The 21,234-nt window shown below is 40.6% G+C and overlaps 2 protein-coding genes across 3 annotated transcripts in view; one reads left to right on the top strand and one right to left on the bottom strand.

Annotated features, from left to right (window-relative positions):
* Positions 1-6,215, top strand: part of hif1al (hypoxia inducible factor 1 subunit alpha, like) — a gene marked incomplete in the record, with an annotated part of 19,407 nt that extends 13,192 nt beyond the window's left edge. The window contains 9 exon segments of the mRNA XM_035679594.1: positions 154-335; positions 438-544; positions 790-937; positions 1,105-1,373; positions 1,470-1,627; positions 1,718-1,971; positions 2,961-3,072; positions 3,615-3,738; positions 4,676-6,215. Of these exon segments, the coding sequence (XP_035535487.1) occupies positions 154-335; positions 438-544; positions 790-937; positions 1,105-1,373; positions 1,470-1,627; positions 1,718-1,971; positions 2,961-3,072; positions 3,615-3,738; positions 4,676-4,743 (1,422 nt within the window).
* Positions 6,216-10,398: 4,183 nt separating this feature from the next.
* Positions 10,399-21,234, bottom strand: part of zgc:152863 (uncharacterized protein LOC562658 homolog) — a 15,333-nt gene continuing 4,497 nt past the window's right edge. Inside the window, exons 2-5 of one of the 2 annotated variants that reach the window (XM_035680738.1) lie at positions 16,222-16,328; positions 14,583-14,786; positions 12,604-12,748; positions 10,399-12,083 (exon numbers count right to left, since the gene is read on the bottom strand). In XM_035680738.1, coding sequence (XP_035536631.1) covers positions 11,750-12,083; positions 12,604-12,748; positions 14,583-14,786; positions 16,222-16,315 — 777 coding nt within the window. In that variant the 5' untranslated portion in view covers positions 16,316-16,328 and the 3' untranslated portion in view covers positions 10,399-11,749. The remainder of the gene's footprint in view (positions 12,084-12,603; positions 12,749-14,582; positions 14,787-16,221; positions 16,329-21,234) is intronic. The other variant, XM_035680739.1, reaches the window with a different exon arrangement.

The raw sequence follows: 21,234 nt of genomic DNA, 5'->3' as shown, positions 1-21,234 counted from the left end.
ATAATTATTATTATTATATTATTTATTATTATTGGTTGTAAGTGTTAAATTAAACACGCCTACATTGGATACATTTGGCTTTTGGATGTTTTGTTTTCAGTAAATCAAAAACCAGTACTCTGTCTGAAGTGAATCTCTGCTCGGTCTCTGCAGGTTCTCCACTGCACAGGTCACATGCGTCCGTTTGGCGGCGGCTCCACGCCTCCTGCTCCAAGAGTGATGACTCTGCTGTGCGAGCCCATCCCTCACCCGTCCAGCGTGGAGTTCCCTCTGGACACCTGCACCTTCCTCACCCGCCACACCATGGACCTGCGCTTCACCCACTGCGAGGGCAGGTGGGACGAGTCCTCAGGATAACAGGAGAGAGAGAATCTCTGAAGCTTTTTGTTTGTAATTTTAATTCTTCTGCTGTTTTTCTTCCATCTCTCTGTTTCCAGGGTGACAGAGTTGGTGGGATACAAACCTGACGATCTGATTGGTCGCTCGGCTTACCAGTTTCATCACGCTCTCGACTCTGATCACATCAACAAGAGCCTGCACACACGTGAGTTTGTGTTTGTGTACTGAGCTATAAAAGAGACAAACTGTACTGAATCCAATGCTAACAGTTATTAATAAACAAAGCTGTGATGTTTCACTCATTTAAACTCTCTTGGAACAGTAATAATACTGTATATAAACCTTTTAAAGCAGATTCACTGGTTTTGGTGTTGCACAAATGTTATAACTCTGTAAATAAACTAGACTGTTTTCTGTTTATGTCCCCGTCTGTCTGTCCACACTGTATAGTGCTGTCCAAAGGTCAGGTGAGCACCAGCCAGTATCGTTTCCTGGCGAACAGCGGCGGTTTCGTCTGGGCGGAGACCCAAGCGACTGTCCTCTACAGCAGCAAGACATCACAGCCCGAGGCCGTCGTCTGTCTCAACTTTATCCTCAGGTACTTTAAAAAGCAGCGAGGTCATGTCACATGACTCCACACAGAGACAGAGCTGGCACTTTGTGGGTTGTTCACACCAAACTTATCATCTCACAGTTTATTTCCTGCTCTGTCTTTTCCCTCTCCTTCGTCTTCATCACCTCCTACATCGCCGTCTTCTCCTGCAGCGCCGTGGAGCAGCCAGATGTTGTTTTCTCCGTCGAGCAGCTTCGTTGTGGTCAGGCTAAAACCCACTCAGCAGCGCCTGCACCAGAGGATTCTGGGACTTCTGACATGCGTGACTCTGACAGTGAGTGTCTCGCCAGCTCCGATCAAACCGAGGACGAAAGTTCAGGTACCAGCAGCGCTGCAGACCTCTTCTTCAAGCTGAAAGAGAAGCCGGAGGAGCTTCTCCAGTTGGCTCCCGAGGCCGGAGACGTCATCGTGCCGCTGACAGGTGAGACAGACCAAAGCACAGCTGATGAAGGTTTACATTTTAATATTTAGTTCAAGAATGTTTTGGTTTTATTGACCAGTTTTCTGTCTTTGTCAGATATTGTTGAGCTGTCCTTCGTCAGTCTGTCCACTCAAGACTCGGTGCCTGACCACCCGCAGGATCTGTGCACTCCACAGCTGCGACAGCTCCTCTCGCCCATCTTCAACCCAACATCATCATCACCATCACCGACCTCCTCAGCTGATCCTGAGCCGGTAAATAGGAGCCTTCAATCTTACTAGAACTTTGAAAGTATTAGTCTCTTTGTCTGATTTAATGGTTTACTCTCTGTTCGGTGTCCTCAGAGCTCCGAGGAGGAGGAGGTGATGGACACCAGCGAGGTGGAGAAGTTCTTTGCTGTCTGGCCAGACGATGGACAGAAGAAAGAAGGAGAAACACTGGAAGGGATGGATCTGGAGATGTTGGCTCCTTACATCTCGATGGACGATGACTTCCAGCTGACCTTCCTCAGCAGTTTGCCAGAGGAAGCCGACAAACCTTCGTCCTCTTCATTTGAATCCTCAGCAGTGATGCCTGCACTCAAAGTGAACAGGAAACGGTATGAGTTCCCTCTCTCAGGTGGATGCATTTAGTCATTCTTTGATAATAAGTCACATTTTGTGTGTCTGCGATTACTTAATTAGCTTTGAGGAGACTTAAGAGGAAAATATACGTTGATTAAACAAAAGGTCACAACTGGAGATGCTTGATATTTGCTTATAGTATTTCACTCCAAAAGACACATATTAAAGTTTTATTTTTAGCTTTTATTACATAATATATAATACTAATGCTATAATAATCATTTCTGAAATAATGATCACATGAATTCGGAAGCTATCTCTGTATAATGTCTCATAAGTTGAGACTTTATCTAGTGGATAATGAATGTTCATTTTGAGGGGCTGTTGCTTTAATCTGACAAAATAACCCTGACCCTGCTGCCTGTATGTTAGCCGGCTAGCTGCCTAAGATTGGGTCATGTGCTAATATAAGGACATTGTCCAGAAGCACACGTGGAGCTTTGTTGTACCATTCATTATTAATCAACAATGAAAGTTAAAAGACGTAATGTAAGTGTAAAGTTTGTCCAGAGGGTGTCGCCAGAGGAAAGGCCATGTTAGCTAAAGGGTTTATCCACCGTACGGGTGTATCAGACTCAGTTTGCCAGGCTCACTTTCACTTTGACGACTAATGGATGTCAACCTCAGCTGTACTTTGGGTTGAATGCTAACATCAGCTACTTTCTTATCTCCTTAAAGCAGTACTGGCAAGATGAGATAATTGTTTATTGATCCCTCAGAGGGGAAATTCAGGTATTACAGCAGCACAAAGACAATAAATGAATAAAGAACAATAAATAATTTAAGTGTATATAATATAAGGCAATAGCAGTACACATTACAGTACCCATACGCCTCAGACACAGTGACACATGTGTGATCAGTAGCTAAAATCAGCCAAGCATGGAAGAGTAAAATGGTGCAGTCAGCTATAATAAAAATACAAACGTTTACATGGTTTACAATGTCACTGCGTCTGTTGTAGGACCCACAACCCGGATGAGGAGCTGCTGTCCCAGCTGATGATTCAGGACAAGAGACAGAAACATGATGCTTCCTCAATAGAAGAGGAACTTCTCCTCAACCACAGATTGCTGGTGAGTGGACAGCGAGGACAAGGAAGAAATGTGTTTATCCAGCATTTTTTATTTAAAAAGAGGTTTACAAAGTGCTTTAGAGAATTAAAGGAAGATGGATCATTTTTCTGCCTTGAGAACTTTCCAATGTTTCTCAACATCTGCAGGAAAATAATTTCACATATTGGAATCAATTCGGACCATTTTCCAGAGCAGAGAGGAGAACACAGATGTGACTGCGGGAGTTATTTTGCACTGAGCTTCGATTCAGTTTTGGTTGTTTTTAAGCTCTGTCTGCAGTAAAACCCCCAAATCTGATGAGTTGAATACAAACAGATCACAGGCTGATCATTACACAGCTTTCTTTCAAACCTCCTTCCAGCTCACAGAATATTTTCACTTTATTAACGGAAAGCAGCAGTCAGGAAGCACAGAACCTAACAGCAGCGGTTATTAGTGGCCGTATTTATCTGTGCACGAAGCACCATATATCATTATAATTAACTTGACTTCTTGGGGTGTTGAACCTCCTTCTGACCGTGTTTTTTAACCTCCATCTTCAGGGCTGTCTGGACGAAACCGACCAATCAGATTTGGTCCTGGACCCGGGACCGGGAGGGCGGAGTCGGCTGCTCACAGACAAAGACCCACTTTTAGGAGGCATACAGGGACTCTGTGATACTGCAGGTAAAACACACATGAACACACACACAGAGTTACAGACTGATTGAACAGTTTCCACCCTCATAGTTTGAGTTAAAATTAAAACCAGTAAACAAGAAGAGACTGTCCTAAAGCATACTCAACTGACATGGTGACATGACGCTCTCTGGTGATCATATTCGAGCTCTGCAGAAGTAATGTTGCGTTCCCACTGAAGATGAAGCGGGTATTCGCCTCACGTTACTTGCAGGATAATTTATATTTACGGCGGTATGAGCCTGAAATAAACATTTTTATGATTTAATGTCAATAAACGGATCAAAAGGATGCTGAATTAATTATATCATGATGGTGATCCGTAAAAAGTCTGAATTCTTACTTCATTGGGTCTGTATGCAAACGAGGAGCAAACAGCTTTTAAAATGCTTGTTTTCTGAATGGAGTTCGGATTGATCAGGGCTAAAACCAACAGCTGGAATCAGTTTGCGTCACCCAATCACCCAGCACGAATTAGCATCTTTATATCGACTTTGTTTGTAATCTACTCGCCTTGGTGGGAACGCAGCACAAGAGTTAAGACAGAAAATGTTCCAGGATCAGTTAATAACTTATATTTCATCTTTTTCTTTATCACTTATGTTACATTAAGTATCCATGCACCAGTAGAGCACATTGTGTATTTTACATAATTACATATACTGTTACATTACACTTACTCTTATTTCTTAAATGCGTTTTTGAACACTTGACCTGATATGAGGTGATATGTGATTGATCTGGATAATGATATCAGATATAGGAGCACTTGTATTTGGTATTATATAAAGCGAATGTGAAAGTGACTGTAGGCCGTGATGGATGTCAGTGCCCTCTGAGTGCCTTTCTAGTTAATGTGTGTATTTCCTCATCCAGATCACATGTTCAACTCAGGTCTCTAACAGTGTTTGTATGTCTCTTCCAGCTCTGATGAGGGACATATTCATACCTCGCCCACCTGACCTGTCGCCGCCGCTCTCGCCTCTGACTTGACCGCGTCCCATTCAATCAAGATTTGGTCTCGACGTCTTCTACACTCAAAGCGAGAAAGTCGATGCCGGATCTGTCTGGAAAAAGAACAACAACCTGAGTGCACACATACAAACGCAACACACCACAAACACGTACGCACACGAATATAAAACTCACACACGCTGCGTAGCCATAACGTGAGGTCGGACGTGACCTCGTTGCTTGTAGCTGAACCAGGACGGTCACTTATGTCGGGTGACGTGTTGTAAGGCAGGTGGGAGGTGCTGTTCGCTCTCTTAAACCCATCGACATTTACACTGATTTTAATGTGAGAAACCATCATTGTGGTCAGTCTGTTTCATGGAAGCAGCAGCAGGCGGTGCTAAAATTCTGATGTAAAAGATTTTAAAAATCCTACATTGAGACAAATCTGGTAATTATTTCTCTGAGCAGCTAAATTCAATTTATCGCAGCTTTCCAGTTTTATCACATTTCTTTTGTTTTTAGTGCTTTTACCGTTTTTTAAAGTCCTGCACAGGAACTCCCATAATGCTCAGCTTTGAGCCAACATTCATACATATAAACAGTCTTCTGCTGTTATTATTTCCTTTTTGTGTCAAATTACACAAACAAACTAGCGAAATATCAGTGGCATCGTTTATTTCAGTGGCATATTTTTACGTCTTTTTATACACTCAATGCTAAACCTTTTCAAATAGTACATGTATCAGAAAGTTAGGACTTGTTGTTGCCGTTTTATTGAAGAGTTAACAATCGTTTGGTGTTTGTTTTAATCACCCCGAGGTGCCAGGTGGGTGGGGTTTACCTCATCCAACACTCCCTGTAAGCTAACGTGAGGCGATCAATCACAGAAAGGTTCAGACATCCATCCTGTGAAATCAAAGTGGACTAAAACAAACCATAAATCAGCAGTTTGATTTAAACATATAGTCTGATTAACTTACTGAAGCCATTTACATTAATGAGACAAACAGTAGAGTTAGCTTGTTTATATACTCATTAGAAATGTAATTAAACACTAGTATTCATGTTTTTTTGTCATGTATGAGTTTGAATTTTATGGCAAACAAATTGTGCCTCAGCATATATGAGCTGAATGTTTGAATTGTTTTTTTTTTAGTTGCAGTGCTCGATGAAATATTGTGATGCTACTACACTGTCTGAGATGTGGAGGATTGTTTTTATTCGGCCATATTTTCTATATCTAAACCCTGAAACTGCCGAGCCTGTTTGAAAACGGTTTATCCTAATTCAATGTAAACGGACATTTGTTTAAACATGTTCTTCCAGAGTTCTCTGTGCCTTTTTTATCATCCAGTGAAAGAGGTTTCATTAAAAGGTTTTTCTCCGTCCTGTTTCATCTTTTACCTTACGCACAAGATCTGATCTAATGAGAACATTTAATCTTTCTGTTTCTACGGTTTATCCTGTATGTATTCTTGAGCTAAATAAAAATAGAGATAAAAGCAGAAGCTGCTGTGTGATGTGTGTGCAGATGAAACATTACCTCATTGAGGGCGGAGCGGCTCCATCTGTAGGTGATTATCAGTAAATGGTAAACAGGAACAGAAGTGTCAGATCGCCTCAGCGCTGTCAAAACTGGAAAATCACATTCTTGGTGTCAGTGGCTTTTGGCATGGAAGTGATATTCTAACTAGAACACAACAATAGCATTGTTTTATGAAACAAAGAGTGGTTGACTGTAAACGGCGTCCCTGTTTATTCACCTTACAGCCTTCAATATAAACACCTCTGTGGTGACTTAATGTGCTGCATCGAGGGGTGGATGTAGAGAAATGTTAATGGGGTTGGCATAGAGACAAATATAAGTTGATCAATTAATTTAAATCAGCATTTGAGACCGAACCGGGGTGGCCAAGCATTTTATAGCCACTCCTCTACATCCGCCCCTGGCTGCATTTCTTTAGGTTTGTAAGTAATATAAGTACATTTACTCAGGTATTGCATTATAATTTTGAGTAACTTTACTTTAGAGGTTCCACTCTACATTTTTTACTCCACTAGTTATCTGAAAGGTGTAGCTACTTTACATTAAGATTACACACAAGGAAATATATGATAAGCTTATAAATACAATGCTTTGTTAAACCAGGGGTTCCAGTATTTCTGGTTTGTGACTTTCTACCAAAACATTAGCATCTAGTTGAGGCCTGTTTCAGACGTCTTTTCTTTCAGACGGCACTTCTACAAAAGAGGGATTCCCCCTCTAAACTTCTGATGTGGTTTCATTTAAACTGTTTGAAGTCTAATAAGATTTTAAATTATCCAATATTTTGGAAAAACTAAAATGAAGTAAACCAAAACAAAAGATAAATGTGTGTATTGTATTTGTTTTTTATTTATTTCCTCTCCCATCAATTGTCACACAACCCTTCAGATTTAAGATGCATATGATTTATTGCGTAAATAAAGCAGTGACTTTTCAACCTCTCTGTTCTACCTAAACCTGATCAGGTGTGTTCAGCCAATCAACAGGTGGAAGGAACTCCAGAGGCAGAGCTGGGGACAACTGGTTTAAATTAGATATTAAAAAAACACTTAAGACATCCCTTAAATCGTAATTTCAAAGAAGATGTTCCCATCAGCCCCAACTGAGTAACTGCATCGTTTGCAAAACCTAATTCTGGTGTCACACACGCACACAGCAGTGTTACACACACATACATCAGTGTCACAAACATCAGTGTCACACACACTGTTGTCACACTCTGGAAAATCTCTCATCTGAGGAGAGAAATCCTCCAGCCGCTCCCTTCTTGCAATGAGACCATTTTGAAAGGGAGAGTTTTCTACTGGGGCAACATTTGGCTCTTTCTGGTAACAGTTTCAAAGCTTCACTCCATTGTTTCCTCTCTGCTTTAAACTTCTGTAAATTCAGTGTTGGTTCAGTCACTTTTTGTACTCTGTGTTCAAAAGGTGGTTTCCTGTCTGCGATGACGTGATGTCCTCAAGCACTGGACAGTTAAATGGCTCCTGGTTACATAACGCTGGTGGATAAATAACTCATGAAGTGTTCACAGTTCTTCAAATTCTCGACTAAAAATGTCAGAAGTCAGGAAGGAAGCTGAAGTGACTAAAAGCAATACAACAACCGTCATACAAACACGCACCCACAGTACAGTATGTGGTTGTATTGAGCAATGATCTAATAAGTATTCAGATCCTTTACTTAATAACACAACACTAAAATATTCCATTACAAGTAAAACTGCAGCATTTTAGATCCTACTACGGTAAAAGTACAGACAATTTATCAGCTAAATGTAGTTTAAGTATGTAGAAATGTAGTTAAACATAAGAGAACTGATGGATTATCATATTAACCATTAGTCCAGTGGTTTCCAACCTAAGGGTCGGGCCCCTCCACAGAGCCACAAGATAAAACTGAAGGGTCGTGAGATGTTTAATAGGAGAGGAAAGAAGACAAAACAAAGTTCTGTTGAACAAATTTCTTTTCATCTTTGACTGTGCATAAGATGGGAGATCTCAGCGCCCACCAATCATCTGGGGATTTCTAAATGCAAAATAGTTGCTTGAATGACAGCGAGAACGGCCAAAGATTTCAGGTAGTTTTGAAATGCAGGTTTTTTAAACTCTAATTGTTTCCACACAGTTTTAGCAACAGAAGCTGTGAGAAAGTCTTCAATCTATATTGTGTTAAGTGTTTGGAGACTGAACTGTGAGTCCAACACACAAATTAAGAAAACCTCATCAATGTGACGACACATGTGCAGCATTTAGAAAACCCAATGCAAATACACACAACCACAACAGCAACAGTAGGTTTAGGGTGAAATATTGAATATTTATTACTCTTATTTATCTAAAATAAACCATATGTTTGGAGGGAACTGCCAACAACTGATATCAATGTGACAAGGTCTCACAAAGAGATTGAGAACCTCTGGTTTAATCTATAAAACACATTGTATTTTACAGTCTTATATGTTTTAAACTAAAAATCTTAAAAGTAACTGCGAACTGAAACTGTTCCTGTGAAGTTAAATGCTCCCCCTGCCAGTTATGATGTCTGATGGGATTTGAGTTTGACTCTTAAGATGTGGTCTTCTATCTGGTCTTGTCTGATTGAGGGAAAACTAATGAGGAGGGAGCAGGAACCTGGTTTATTTTGTGTCTCTTTCCACCTTTGGCCTTGTTTTCATGGCTTTATTTCTGTTCTGTTCTGTTTCTGACATTGACTTAGAATCCAGATTGTTTGACCTCTTCTATAAGGAACCTTTCTTGGGGTCATAACAAGTACTTTAAACCTGCACTGAAGTACTTGAGTAAATACTTCAGTTATTTTCCACCACTGGTATTATGAAACACTGGTTTGTCTTTATCAATGACCATCCATTCATCTGACTGTAACCACAGCTGACTGCTTACTGTACACAGCACCAACTCTTCTCTTTTTCATTTCCTAACAGACCTGTCCAGCCAACTTCTCCTTTTAGTCAAACTGGACAAACTTGTCAAACGCACCCAGGATTCATACTAAAACAGGAAGTCTGATTTTTAACCCTTACTCACCATCATGTGTCACCACGGTACTGCAGTGGACAGTGAATCAGAGATCATTCTCACAGGATTGATTCATTACGGTTTATTAATTAAAAATCACCTCCATCCTGTTTCCACTGAAAAATCCTCACCGGAATTGATGGGTTTCATGTTTATGGACGCAACAGCAGCAGTTTGTTTGGGATAAATACAAGAAGGCCACTTAACTTATTATGTTTAGATATAAACTGTAGTGTGCTGAAACAATAAAGCAATTGTCACTAATCAACAGTGGTGGTATGAAAAGATTATTTAAAATCTATAAATCTTCAAATTTCCACATTTCAGCTGGAGTCAGGACAGTCGGGCAGTGGTGATTTGGAAGTTACTGTGATAACAAAATAAATAAATGTTATTTAAAGCTGCACTGTATCTTATGTTCTTTCATCAACTAGGATTTTAACACTCAAGTTAGAATAAAGGTCTGCAGGTCTTTAAATATGTGAATGTAAGTCAAAAGTGTTATTAATATAAAATGTCTGGTTTCATTACACAGTTAGGACTCCTACAGAATCAGTAAAACTTTATTTCTTATATATCAGACCATATCAAAATGTCTAATATATGTCTCAAACTGGAGATACCTGAAGTAAAAATCTCATTCTATAGGTTTTTTATCAATTAAACTGTTGTGTGAGTGTGGACTGACATGCAGCAGGTGGAGGGAAAGGTCTGTCAGGTCAGGAAAACAAAAAAATAGTTTATTGGCAGGATCGAAAAAACGAGCCATTCTTAATAATGGTTTTAACAACAAGTATCAAAGTCTGTGTTGATTCTTGTTTATGAGAAAATTGACGAATTGTTTGAAAATCAGAAGCATTTTAAAAACTATAAAAGTTTTCACAAGATAGCAGCTGATCTCCTGTAAAGCAGGTTAATGCAAATGCTGCTAGATCTCCAAAATATCAGAAATGTAGGGAATAAAAATCCTGAAACACTTTCTTTACCTTTACGTTTCTTTCTATCTGCTGTGTTAAACCCATCAGGTGTGTCCTTTGTCTTGCTGCAGCACTGACTACAACCCAAGTGATACATGTTAACTCCAATGAAGTCACAAACAAGGCCAGGATGTCAAGCAAAGAAACATCTTAACATTTATTCATTATAATTCTGTGCAATAATACAATGTACAAATAATCTTTATGCAAGTATTACAATCCATATAATAGTTTATAATTTGTTGGCACAAAATAAAACATAAAATACATTCAAGGTCTGTGAAGGCGCCAGTCACTCTGCAGAGAGTGACAGAGAGGAACCAGCCAGGTGAAGGAAAGACACAGTCTCAAATCAATGATTGACCATTGATGGGTTTCAGGTTATTTGGGGGATTTGGTCCAAACATCTGGGGTTGCAGGTTGTGGAATGAAAACTGTTATTTGGTTAAAAGCACCTGTGTTCTGCACCGAGGCCACCAGTGCAAATAAAGGTAAAATTATTTAATGTCAGTAAACAGAAAGATTCTTTTTACTGTACATAAATATTAATATTATTTGTTTTCTCTCACCAATAAATGAACACAGGAGAAACACTTTTACAGACTGTTTGGTTTCCAAACATTTTCAGGTCTTTAAAATATCCGCTTTACACAAAATCAACACCACAACACGCTGTTGGTCCAAACTGAGTTTCACAAAGTCACCATCTTGTACCCGAGTGTCTGTGCGCCACGCTGGCTTCAGATCCACAACAACCACAGTCCAACTTGACTCAGAGAGAAACGCTGTTCAAAATTCTCAGATAGAAATGGAATTGGGTGGGTTGCCATGGAAACACACAGGTTTCTGCAACAGCACGCCACTGACTTCACGAAAGGAAGCCTAGATCAGCCCCGTCACTGACGGGAAGGATGGACGACGTCTCCAGAACAACACTGAAAACACACACACACGCACACACACACAAACAGGCACTTACACTTTTATCTCACCACTGTCCTGTAAAAACCTCATTATTCTATATTTAAACTGAATAATTACAATCTCATTTAAATAAAAAGGTTTTTAAACAATGAAATGCATTGTTATCGCAGTAAAAAGAAGGTTTTTTTTCCTGAAGACACAACTCTCCTGCCACATACATTCATACAACACACTATACAATCAACATTTTATTTATAAATGTACTCTAGTCCTCCACAGTCAGGTTTTTGTGACGTAACAACTGGCCAATCAGAGCTTATAATCTTCGTCTAAAATAGCGTGTGATAGGACAGAACGTCCTGATGCTGGTGAGCTGCAGCCAACCAGGAAAAAGTGCAGGCAGCACAGGAGTCAGTCCGTGTTTTTTTCAGCCATCATTTTGCTGTTATCATCTGCAGAGAAAACACTGCACTGCAGCAATTAGCTGTCAATCAAAATCGTGCCTTCATTGCTAAACAATTACACCCTGCATGTTGCATATGAACCCCACAGTCTGTCACTCAGGCGTCCTTGTCATCAGAAAGTGCAACATGTAGCTGCCGGACGTCGCCGTCACTCATCCTGTCCCGGGGATGTGTTGACTGGACCTCCTCGTAAGGGGGTGGGGGGTTGTCAGGGCTTTGGCTGGACAGGAGCGGGCGGTGACTGCCATCTGACTGAGGTGACTGGTGACAGCTCGGAGCCTCCTGAGCCAACAGGAGCTGGGTGGGTCCGGGCACCGAGCAGGCGGGGATGCGCTGCCCCCAGCTGCCATACACCGCCTCCTCGTAGGAGGGCAGAGAGACAGGAAGTCCGTCTACCATCAGGTCCAGCTGGTCTGACGAGCGACGGCTGCTGGGACACAGAGAGAGAATTACTTTAAATAGAAGAATCAGGTTTACAGGTGAAGAAGTTAATGTGCTGACCAAAACAAATAACATATGGTCCCAGTGTTTTATATTTAACTCTACATGATGATATTTTACTTTATTCTGTATAAAATTAAAACATCTCTACTGCCACTACACTCAATATAGAATTGTATATTATCTGTGTAGAGTGGCATTTGCACATCACATGAGAGAAATATGTCTGTTAAATGTTTTACTCTGTTTTTTGTGTTAAAACCATGATAAACTAAATGTGTTTATTTGAATTGACTTTGAACTGGTTATATTTATTACTATTTTAGGCTATCTATCTATATTTTCTGCTAGCTGTTACAACGGACTGATTTGAAATCATATTTGTAGGATTTATTTTCCTCCCAAACACAAATATGTTGATGTAAATATTTTTTTAAACAGATTTTTACACTATACAGCACAGGTACCCCCTTGTTGGGAATCAGTGCAGTGAATAATGTTCTTCTTACCTGTGTGATTGACAGGGGTAGAGGCGGGACTTGACGACCAGACAGGCAGTCGTGGTGAGCAGGAAGATGGACACGCCCACTGCTGTTGTGGCCATGCTGGGCATCGAGTCATTCACTCTGTCATCAGAGTTCATGTTAGGACCGTCTGAGGGGGGGAAAGACTAATGTTGAAAGTAGAAACACAACTACAGAGACTGACAGGCATACTATACAACTATCTGTTGTTGCTAGAGGAAACACCAAACATTTGCTGGTTCCAGGTTCAGAAATGTGAAAATTTGCTGCTTTTCTTTTGTTTTTGTAGTAGTATAGATTGAATGTTTTGGACTGTTTGTCAAACAATACAAACAGTTTGAGGAAGTCAAGTTGGGCTCTGGAAACCTGTGAGTTGAGTGTGTGAAAAAAACATTTTACCTGTGCTGCACCACTATGGAAAAATAGGTATTTTGGCTAAATGGGTTTAACATAAGCGGATTATCAAATACAAGATCTATGAGGGGAAGTTTTTCATCTAGTTATGTGGTTTCTCTATGCCCATGACAGTACGACAGTAGCTTTCCATGAGGCTCTGACAGCGTCAACACAGAGGAAATGTCTAATGGTTATTATGGTGGTTTCGCCCGCTTCCTCGTTCTGCACGCCAACTTCCTGTCACAGCATGCTTTGAGTGAATGGCGACAGAGGAAGTCGGAACTGGTCTGAGGAAAATAAAGCTTCTAGTTCCGCTGCAAAGAGTTTGAGTGCGTCTGCGTGTTTCTGTTAAGTAGGTCAAAAGATAAACGTGAGCTGCTGCTGCTGCTGCTGCTGCTGTCGGGTTCTGATGCATCCCAACCTTTTTAGCTAGTGACCCTTAAAAGCAGATTTTAGTTGTTATCAATTCAAAAGTGATGTTCTTCTCTCAGAATACTTCAGTTAAATAGTTTTTTATAGTCAACAGGAGGTAAAACTCTCCCGTATTTCATAATAAAAAGCAATATTAGACCCTTGTAGGAGGCCCTGACCCCAGGTTGGGGACCACTGTGTTAGAGGCCCTTAGCCACAGGATGCAATGAGGATTAATTATGTTTAAATATCAGAACAAAATGAAGGTTGACTTTTCTTCCTGATTTGACTGATGGAGATTTGATTGTAGAGAGTTTCATTCACTTCACCAAATAGTTTAGCTTTAGATTTACAGTGTTAGTTTTAACAGTGCTGCACTATAAAACTCCTAGTGGTCTCTCATAGCCAGACTACATCTCATGTCTGGAATCAGCCATAACATATCATTATTTTAAGTATAAGTAACTTCACTGGGCCCCGGCCACAACGATGACTGGCTGTCTGCTTCCTGAAACCTCCAAACAAGAAGGAACTGTCATAAAGTGACTAATCAGCCTTTAAACGCTGTGATGAGTCACAAATAGATTATAAACCAAGGTAATCACTGAGGAATGCTGTGATGCTCTTAGGTTCTGTCAAGAGAATGTCAAGAGATGTTTAGAAAATATCTGCATACTTATAAAGAAGGTACTTTTAAACTCACATGACTCCAAACTCAGGACCCAGAGAGCAGACAGCTGAGGCATCAGAGACCACAGAGTGAACAGAACTACTAACCTGGATGTTTGACCCACTGAGGTAGGTAAATGTTATGTATAAAAAACTGTATTAATCGGATTTAGTTTTAGATTTGTATGAAGAGTCGAGTCATGTAAACATTAAAACACCCAAAACCAGTCTCACCAATGATTGAACTGCAGTTTCCCAAACCCAAAAGAGACGTATTTTGTCTGACTAACCAAAAGTAAAACAGCAGCAAATTCTCACATCTGAGAGGCTGAAACCAGAAAATTGGGTAATGTTTTCTCAGAAAATGACCTGAACAATTAACTAATTAATCATCAATTAATTATTATTACAGAGAACTTTTCCACCTCAACAGATACATAGGAAGCAAACACAAATTCTACATTACTTAGAATCTTCTGAACTCTCACCTTTGATAGGGATGCAGGTAGGTATGGGAGTTTGCCACCTCCCGTGGCGGCACCTGGAGACGCGGACCTTGTTGTTGATGTGGTATCCGGGCTCACAGAAGAAATGGATGGAGCTCTTGTGGGGGAAACCTCGACATGGAGACGGATCACAGCGGAAACCTCCATGTTCTGGCACCAGAGGGTGAGTGCAGTTGGTCTGTCGGCCTGTACGAACACAAAAGTGTCACACAGTGATGAGGGCAAGTTTTTAAAAGGTTTGCACAGAAATTCAAGATTATTAGTAGCCTCACATTCTCATAAAACCCTCTTCTTCCTCACCCCTCCTCCCTCTCTGAAGCACTGCACATGCATTTGTTTTCTTTTGGCTTTAATGAAGATTTTAAACATTCTGGAGGTGATTTTCTCACTGCTGCAGCTCTCAGAGATTTAGCTCAGTTTTCATTGTAACAACAGCGATTTCTTCTCATTTTGTTTTTAAAATGTCACAAACACCACATGTGAGTAAACCTCTATCATTTACTGGGCAGCTTCTAACTGTGAATCTTTAAATTAACAAAAGAGAAGGGCAATGAGGACCTTCTGACTGCCCATGTTGTTGTTTATTGACGTCATTGTCGTTGTTTCAGCCCTCTGTGAGAAGAGCAGCAACAAACACAGGCTGAAAGGGTGATTGATGACGGGTGAGTGTGACACCAGCTGTAAACAGCACTGGTTCATCGGAGAGGGCGGTAAGGTGATATTAGCATGCCGTGTGCTGCAACTGTGAGCTTTTCCAGCAACTCGCTGCAAATTCAGTGAAAAGCAGCCACAACCAGCCTTACCCAATGGGCAGCTTTGCCAGAGCAGGCAACACTCTTACCCACTTCCCCTATTTCTTCACCTTCCACCTTAAAAAAAAGTCTGCGTCTGCAAAATGATGGTTTCCATCGCCTCCGCAAGCTCCTTAACCCCAAACATTAACATGTGTAGAGCAGGTCAAGTGTGAGGCTGAGGGTGGAAAATCACTAGAATAGTCTCAGTTTATCGTACTCTAATACTCTTACTCTTTATCATTTAAACTTTTGTGTTATTTACACTGTTAGAAAGAGGAAGGAGACCACATTTTGATTAACAAAGGTCCCAAAAGAGTTTGACTAAAGCTCTAGAAAACTAATTTTATCACAACATAAACTATAAACTTGATCAGGGAAAACTGTTCTGATCAGAAGAGGAAGAGCCAGACGCTTAGTTTCGAACCTCTGAAACAGAGTGAGCCAAACAGAAAATGGCTACATCCTGCAACTGGCTGCCTAAAGTTCATTTAGTGTTTCGCAATCAATCATCATAAAAGTGTGGTGGACATGTGCGTTTCAATCCAAACCGCTGCTGAGCGTTTATCTGCACAGTATTTACAATTAAACTGTAATTCTGAGTGATGAAGGCTTTGAAGTTGTTTCAGTATCACTGTGGTAGGTCTCAATGAAACAGTTATATATAGTGACATTAATGTTTCTCAGTTTCACTGTTTGTTTGCTTTATTTTCTGAATTTTCCCCTTGAATTCTGGGTAAAAATGTTCTTTACATCCTGACAGTAATCAATAAATGATATCCTTAAAGAAAGGTTGGATAAATTGACCTGTTCGGGGTCAGAGGTTGTACCTGTGGTGAGGAGCGGTGAGGAGGCCAGGAGGAGGAGTCCACAGACCAGACTGATGCGTCCACACGGCCATGGATAGAGGACTGACCCAGACATCAAACCGGACTTCCTTTAAACACAACAGAGATGAAGAGTCAGAAGCAGAGCACACACACACACACACAACACACACACACACACACACACACACACACACCACACACACAACAACACACACACACACACACACACACACACACACACACACATCACACAAACACACACTAAAAAGCGTCCGGTTACAGGGTGACCTCAGAGCTTTGGAAAAAAGTGATTTCAGAGCTAAAAAGGGTTGTCAGCGTGAACTCCTTTAACGTGGAGAACTGACTGACAGAGCAGGTCTGCTGGCTGCCGCTCATTCACACCTGTCAGCTGCTGAGTGCCACCAAAACCTCTGCTGGCATCAACAAGCAGCTGCACCATCGGGGTTTTTTATTTTCAAATTGGTTTGAAGGAAACACGACGATCTAAACCAGGTTGCGTCTTCAGGCTAAACGCTAAACAGCAGCAATCCAACATGCAAAGACATGTTTTCTGCAACATTTCATTTAAAAAGGGTGTGTAGTACACGCAGTTTGTATAAACAGTTTAACACATCACTGATTAATATGTATTTGAGTGCCTTTGATGCTAATTAACAGGGAATTTATTGGTTTCCAGGCGATGTTTTTTGAGCTACATGATCTACCAAGTGTTTATTTTTATCCTCCTTTCTACACAACCAAGTTTCATATTCCCCAAAGATGGCCATAAACAGCAAATGCTCCTACCTTCCAACTTTGATATTTGGTTTAAAGTTGAAATCTCATTATTAATAGCCATTAATCCACCCCTTTAAAACACAATGAGTGCCTGTTGTTCGCGTTAAATTTGAATTTATTTAAAAATTGGACACCCTAAATGATATTCCATGCTGACAACTAACCGCACAGAACCTATACAATATGGCCTTGGAATCTTTTAATGTATAACTGTGCCCAGCCTGTCACAGGAAGCTGAAAGTGATACCATTGGAATTATTTATTGACTACTGAACCAATTGGATCATGGGGTGAGACAATGCATTTTCTGCCCCATAAAAGATACTATGCCTGCACGTGCGCATAATACATGTGCTTTACATCTTAATCACGCTATGCCAACTCTAACTCCTAAGATAATCTGCGTCACATTAACTCTAAGTTTCCCCTTATCGAATCTCACTGACAGAGACTTATCATCCCCGCAAAGAATAGCAGATTTGTTGTGTTCCACATTTCTTGGCTTGTCCGCCCTAGCTCTTGGGGTGACGTGAAGTAAATGTAAGGTAAAATGCAGCACGTATCGTGCCCATTAAACTAGAATAAGCACCCCGGAAGACCACAGAACGAACAGCGAATTAGAAGGAGACTCAGCACATCCCAACGAGACACATGACAACACGCAGGCGAAGCAACCGTAGAATACATGAGGTTACCACAGAAATTATACACAGATTACTTGCTGTGTACAAATGAGAAGACGCTGAAACCTGTCGCAAGCATCATATGACAAAAACTCTGCCACTCGTAATTTTATAACATTACAGCTGTCGGCGCTATAACGAAAACCACTCAACCCTCTGATTGTCTTCTGTTTCAACATTGACATATGTACCACAGTCGCACCCCCGGACGCTGCGAACTGAGCAAGCAATAACACATAAATGCCCCCTTCACCATGACTACAATGCATGAAAGAGAAAAAAGAAGTTCTTATCCCCACTGACGCCTCTTCCCCATAACTGCTGCGCAACCAAATATCACCCTTTGAGACCTGGCCCCTCCTGAAGGTTTCTGCAGACAGAAGATTCTCTAACCAGAGCAATTAAAAAACCCTTCGCCTCTTGGCCACAACCCTCAGATACCTGCGGTAGCTGCAGCTGCTCGGTAATTATATTAAATAATGCACACATATGTTTTTCAGAGGTCATAATATTATTGGAGAGTATGAAGAGGTACAAGCCTGCTTGGATTTCTTATGTGTGTTTCTCATTGAACTACGATCAAAGTGAGCTCTTCATGTATATCTGAGCGACAAAATCTCAATCGAGGGTTACAGCCCCATTTCAAGGATCGGCCCCGCTCTATCTATTGTCATGACATACCAGATACATACACTCCAGACCACATCGACCCAACCACACAAACACACACCAACCAACACCACAACAACAGACAAACTCCCAAAAGAAAGGTGATATCAAGCTTAATTGCATAGTCTGAGATGATTGCGATACCAACACCACCATAAGACACAGCACATACACTAATAACAACAACACCACTCGGTTATACTATTCCGATCACAACATCAAATGCCTTGCTCCATTCTCTCTATATCAGTGATCCTACTACCATTCTGTCACCTGTACCGTAGCAGCATGATCTCATCTCTCCATTCTATCCACGGTCCACTCCGTGCAAGGTAATGAATTCAAAAACTAACTTTCCGCTAGTAAAACTGTTCACGCGACTTAAACGATGGTTATATATTAACTCTTTGTGAAGAACCAAATTAGATAAATTCTATATTTAATATTATACAATATTCCTATATATTTTTAAATTTAAAATTCTGACAAGTTTAATATGCAGTACACACACATGTAGATCCCATTTAACATAATACGTACATTTTCATACTCTGTAACACATGAAATAGATAACTGGCGGCTAGAAGCACCTCAGTCCGTAGTCCACAAAACGGCTTTAGAAGAGCAGAAGATGGCTGGTGTCAAAAACCCACCAGAGGCCATGTTGAACGCTATCATATATTCACTCTCTGTGTGTCTGGACTCGTACTCAGACCAAGATCCACCTCACTTAAAAAACAAGACACAGTTATCTAGGATAAATCCATATGATTGTCCATGCCTGATATATGAGCCGATGTCAACTGGCACAATCCCTGCATCTCCACTTTGCCAGGTAGTCTCGAAGAGTCCAGCCATCACAAGTAAAACTATCATGAGTGACAGAAGCTCATCCTTGACCAAAATGACCTTCACCATTCAGTAGACCTGCCAGATTGTCCATTATTCCTCACTCCACTTCTGGCATGCCATGCGCTCGCTTAAACGGTTCGGGAGTTCTGATAAAGGATAAAACAAATGTATTCTTGGCAGCACCAAGTGTATCGCTCTACTCCTATCACATGTTGGAGAATCCTTCAGCCAACTGGTTACTTTGCACGAGACCGAACGTAAAAGGAATGCTCTCCATCATCAGAAATGTCAGAACAACATATCTTGAGTAGAAGTGTAATAAGAAGAAGAGTGGAGTATACAAGCAGATCAGTCCGTTGTGCTTACTCTATCCAAAAAACTATAAAGCATCCTTTATAAAGTGATTTGTTAGATACTAAAAGAATTATCTCAATTCACAATATGGTTGATCAAAGATTTCTAAATTGCATAAATATAGTGACCGACAAACAAACATAATATAACAAATAGCAAACTGAAGTTAGGAACTTCATATGTACTTTTTATTACCCAACATTATAAAGGAACGATGTAACAATTAAACTTGTAACAATATGAAACCTAACCAGGCTTATAGAGTCTCATATTAGATTTTAATGGAGTGACTAATAATATGGAGCTATCTGGGATTCCGGAAGTGATACTTATATAGTAGACAGAAAATTACAATTTGAAAGGAACAATCTTACTATGGCCACCTGAATTGATAATCTTCTAGTCACCACACATAATGGAATAGGACTTCTGGCAAAGCTCTCAAGGCCTATTCAAATGTGATGAATTAAAACTCAATGAAGATTTACCTCCAATTTTGGCTTACTTTTGCGAGCAAAGAACACTAAGCATAAGTGGGAAAGTTAGGTGCAAGTAGAGACACAATATTCGATGAAAAATTCGCATGACACGAAACCTCTCCCACAAAAAAAAACCGAAATTAATAAATAATATTTCCCCCAGATCGTGCGCACACGGATGACAGAGAGAGATCGACTATTATAGATCGTTCAGAGTCAACTGAATCTTGGAGTCCCGTCTATAGGGCGAGAACCCACCCCTTTCCTATTCTATATGTAGTACACTCCTATAGTGCCGAGTTTGATGAACTGAGCCCACCTATATAATTCCGTTTGCGTTTGTTTAGTGCAAAATCCGACATTTTCAGTATGATAATATAGGATCCACCGTGACCCACCTGACGAGTAAACCACTTCCGTACTTGTTAAAGCATCGTCTTGAAACTATCTCGGGCACTCATGAACCAACAACTTTTGAGTGATGGTTCTTCTTTCCAAGCACCAACATAAAACATACTGAATTGTGCATGTCTTGGCCAATTAACACGAGAGAAGTCTGGTTAGGGTGACGAGGGAGCGGAAACGGATAGATGGTATCACAAAATGACAGCACCCCTAATCAAGAACTTATTCCGACAGTGGGAACGGTATAAATTGTGTTTCGAGTGAATTAATCTACTTTGACTGCAAGGTTTCTATCACCTTTCTCACCAGATGGATACCTTACAAAACAAACAATCACCTATAGCACAAGATGGAACCATGTGTATGAGAGAAACCACGGAATATCCAAATAACTGTCTCCAAGTATAATGAATCTTTTATGCTGATATATTAGGTACAAATGAAATCCAGCACGGTTCTGTGCAATAGGGTTGACTCTCTTCACCAAATACAATTCTCAGTACACTCACGTGCAAGAACGAGTATTGATTTCAGTCAGCTGTCCATGGTGTTGTCTGTTCTTCTTCTTCCGCTACCAAATTCTCCATGAGAGAAGAAGACTGCAACCTAGATGCTTTTTTCTGCCTTCGTGTCTGACTATAAGATATTCTCTGTACAGTATGATGACCAAACAGGAATAGCCTGAGGGAACTACTTCTGGCCTCTCAATTTAGTAATAGCCGTAAAGTGCAGGTGCGAACTCAGGATTAAAGATTTATCTCTTCTCTCTCTTT

This window comes from Morone saxatilis, unplaced genomic scaffold, assembly GCF_004916995.1.
Source record: "Morone saxatilis isolate NCDOM2014 unplaced genomic scaffold, NCSU_SB_2.0 Contig8, whole genome shotgun sequence".
Lineage (NCBI taxonomy): Eukaryota > Metazoa > Chordata > Actinopteri > Moronidae > Morone > Morone saxatilis.
This window is presented reverse-complemented; position numbering and strand designations above follow the sequence as displayed.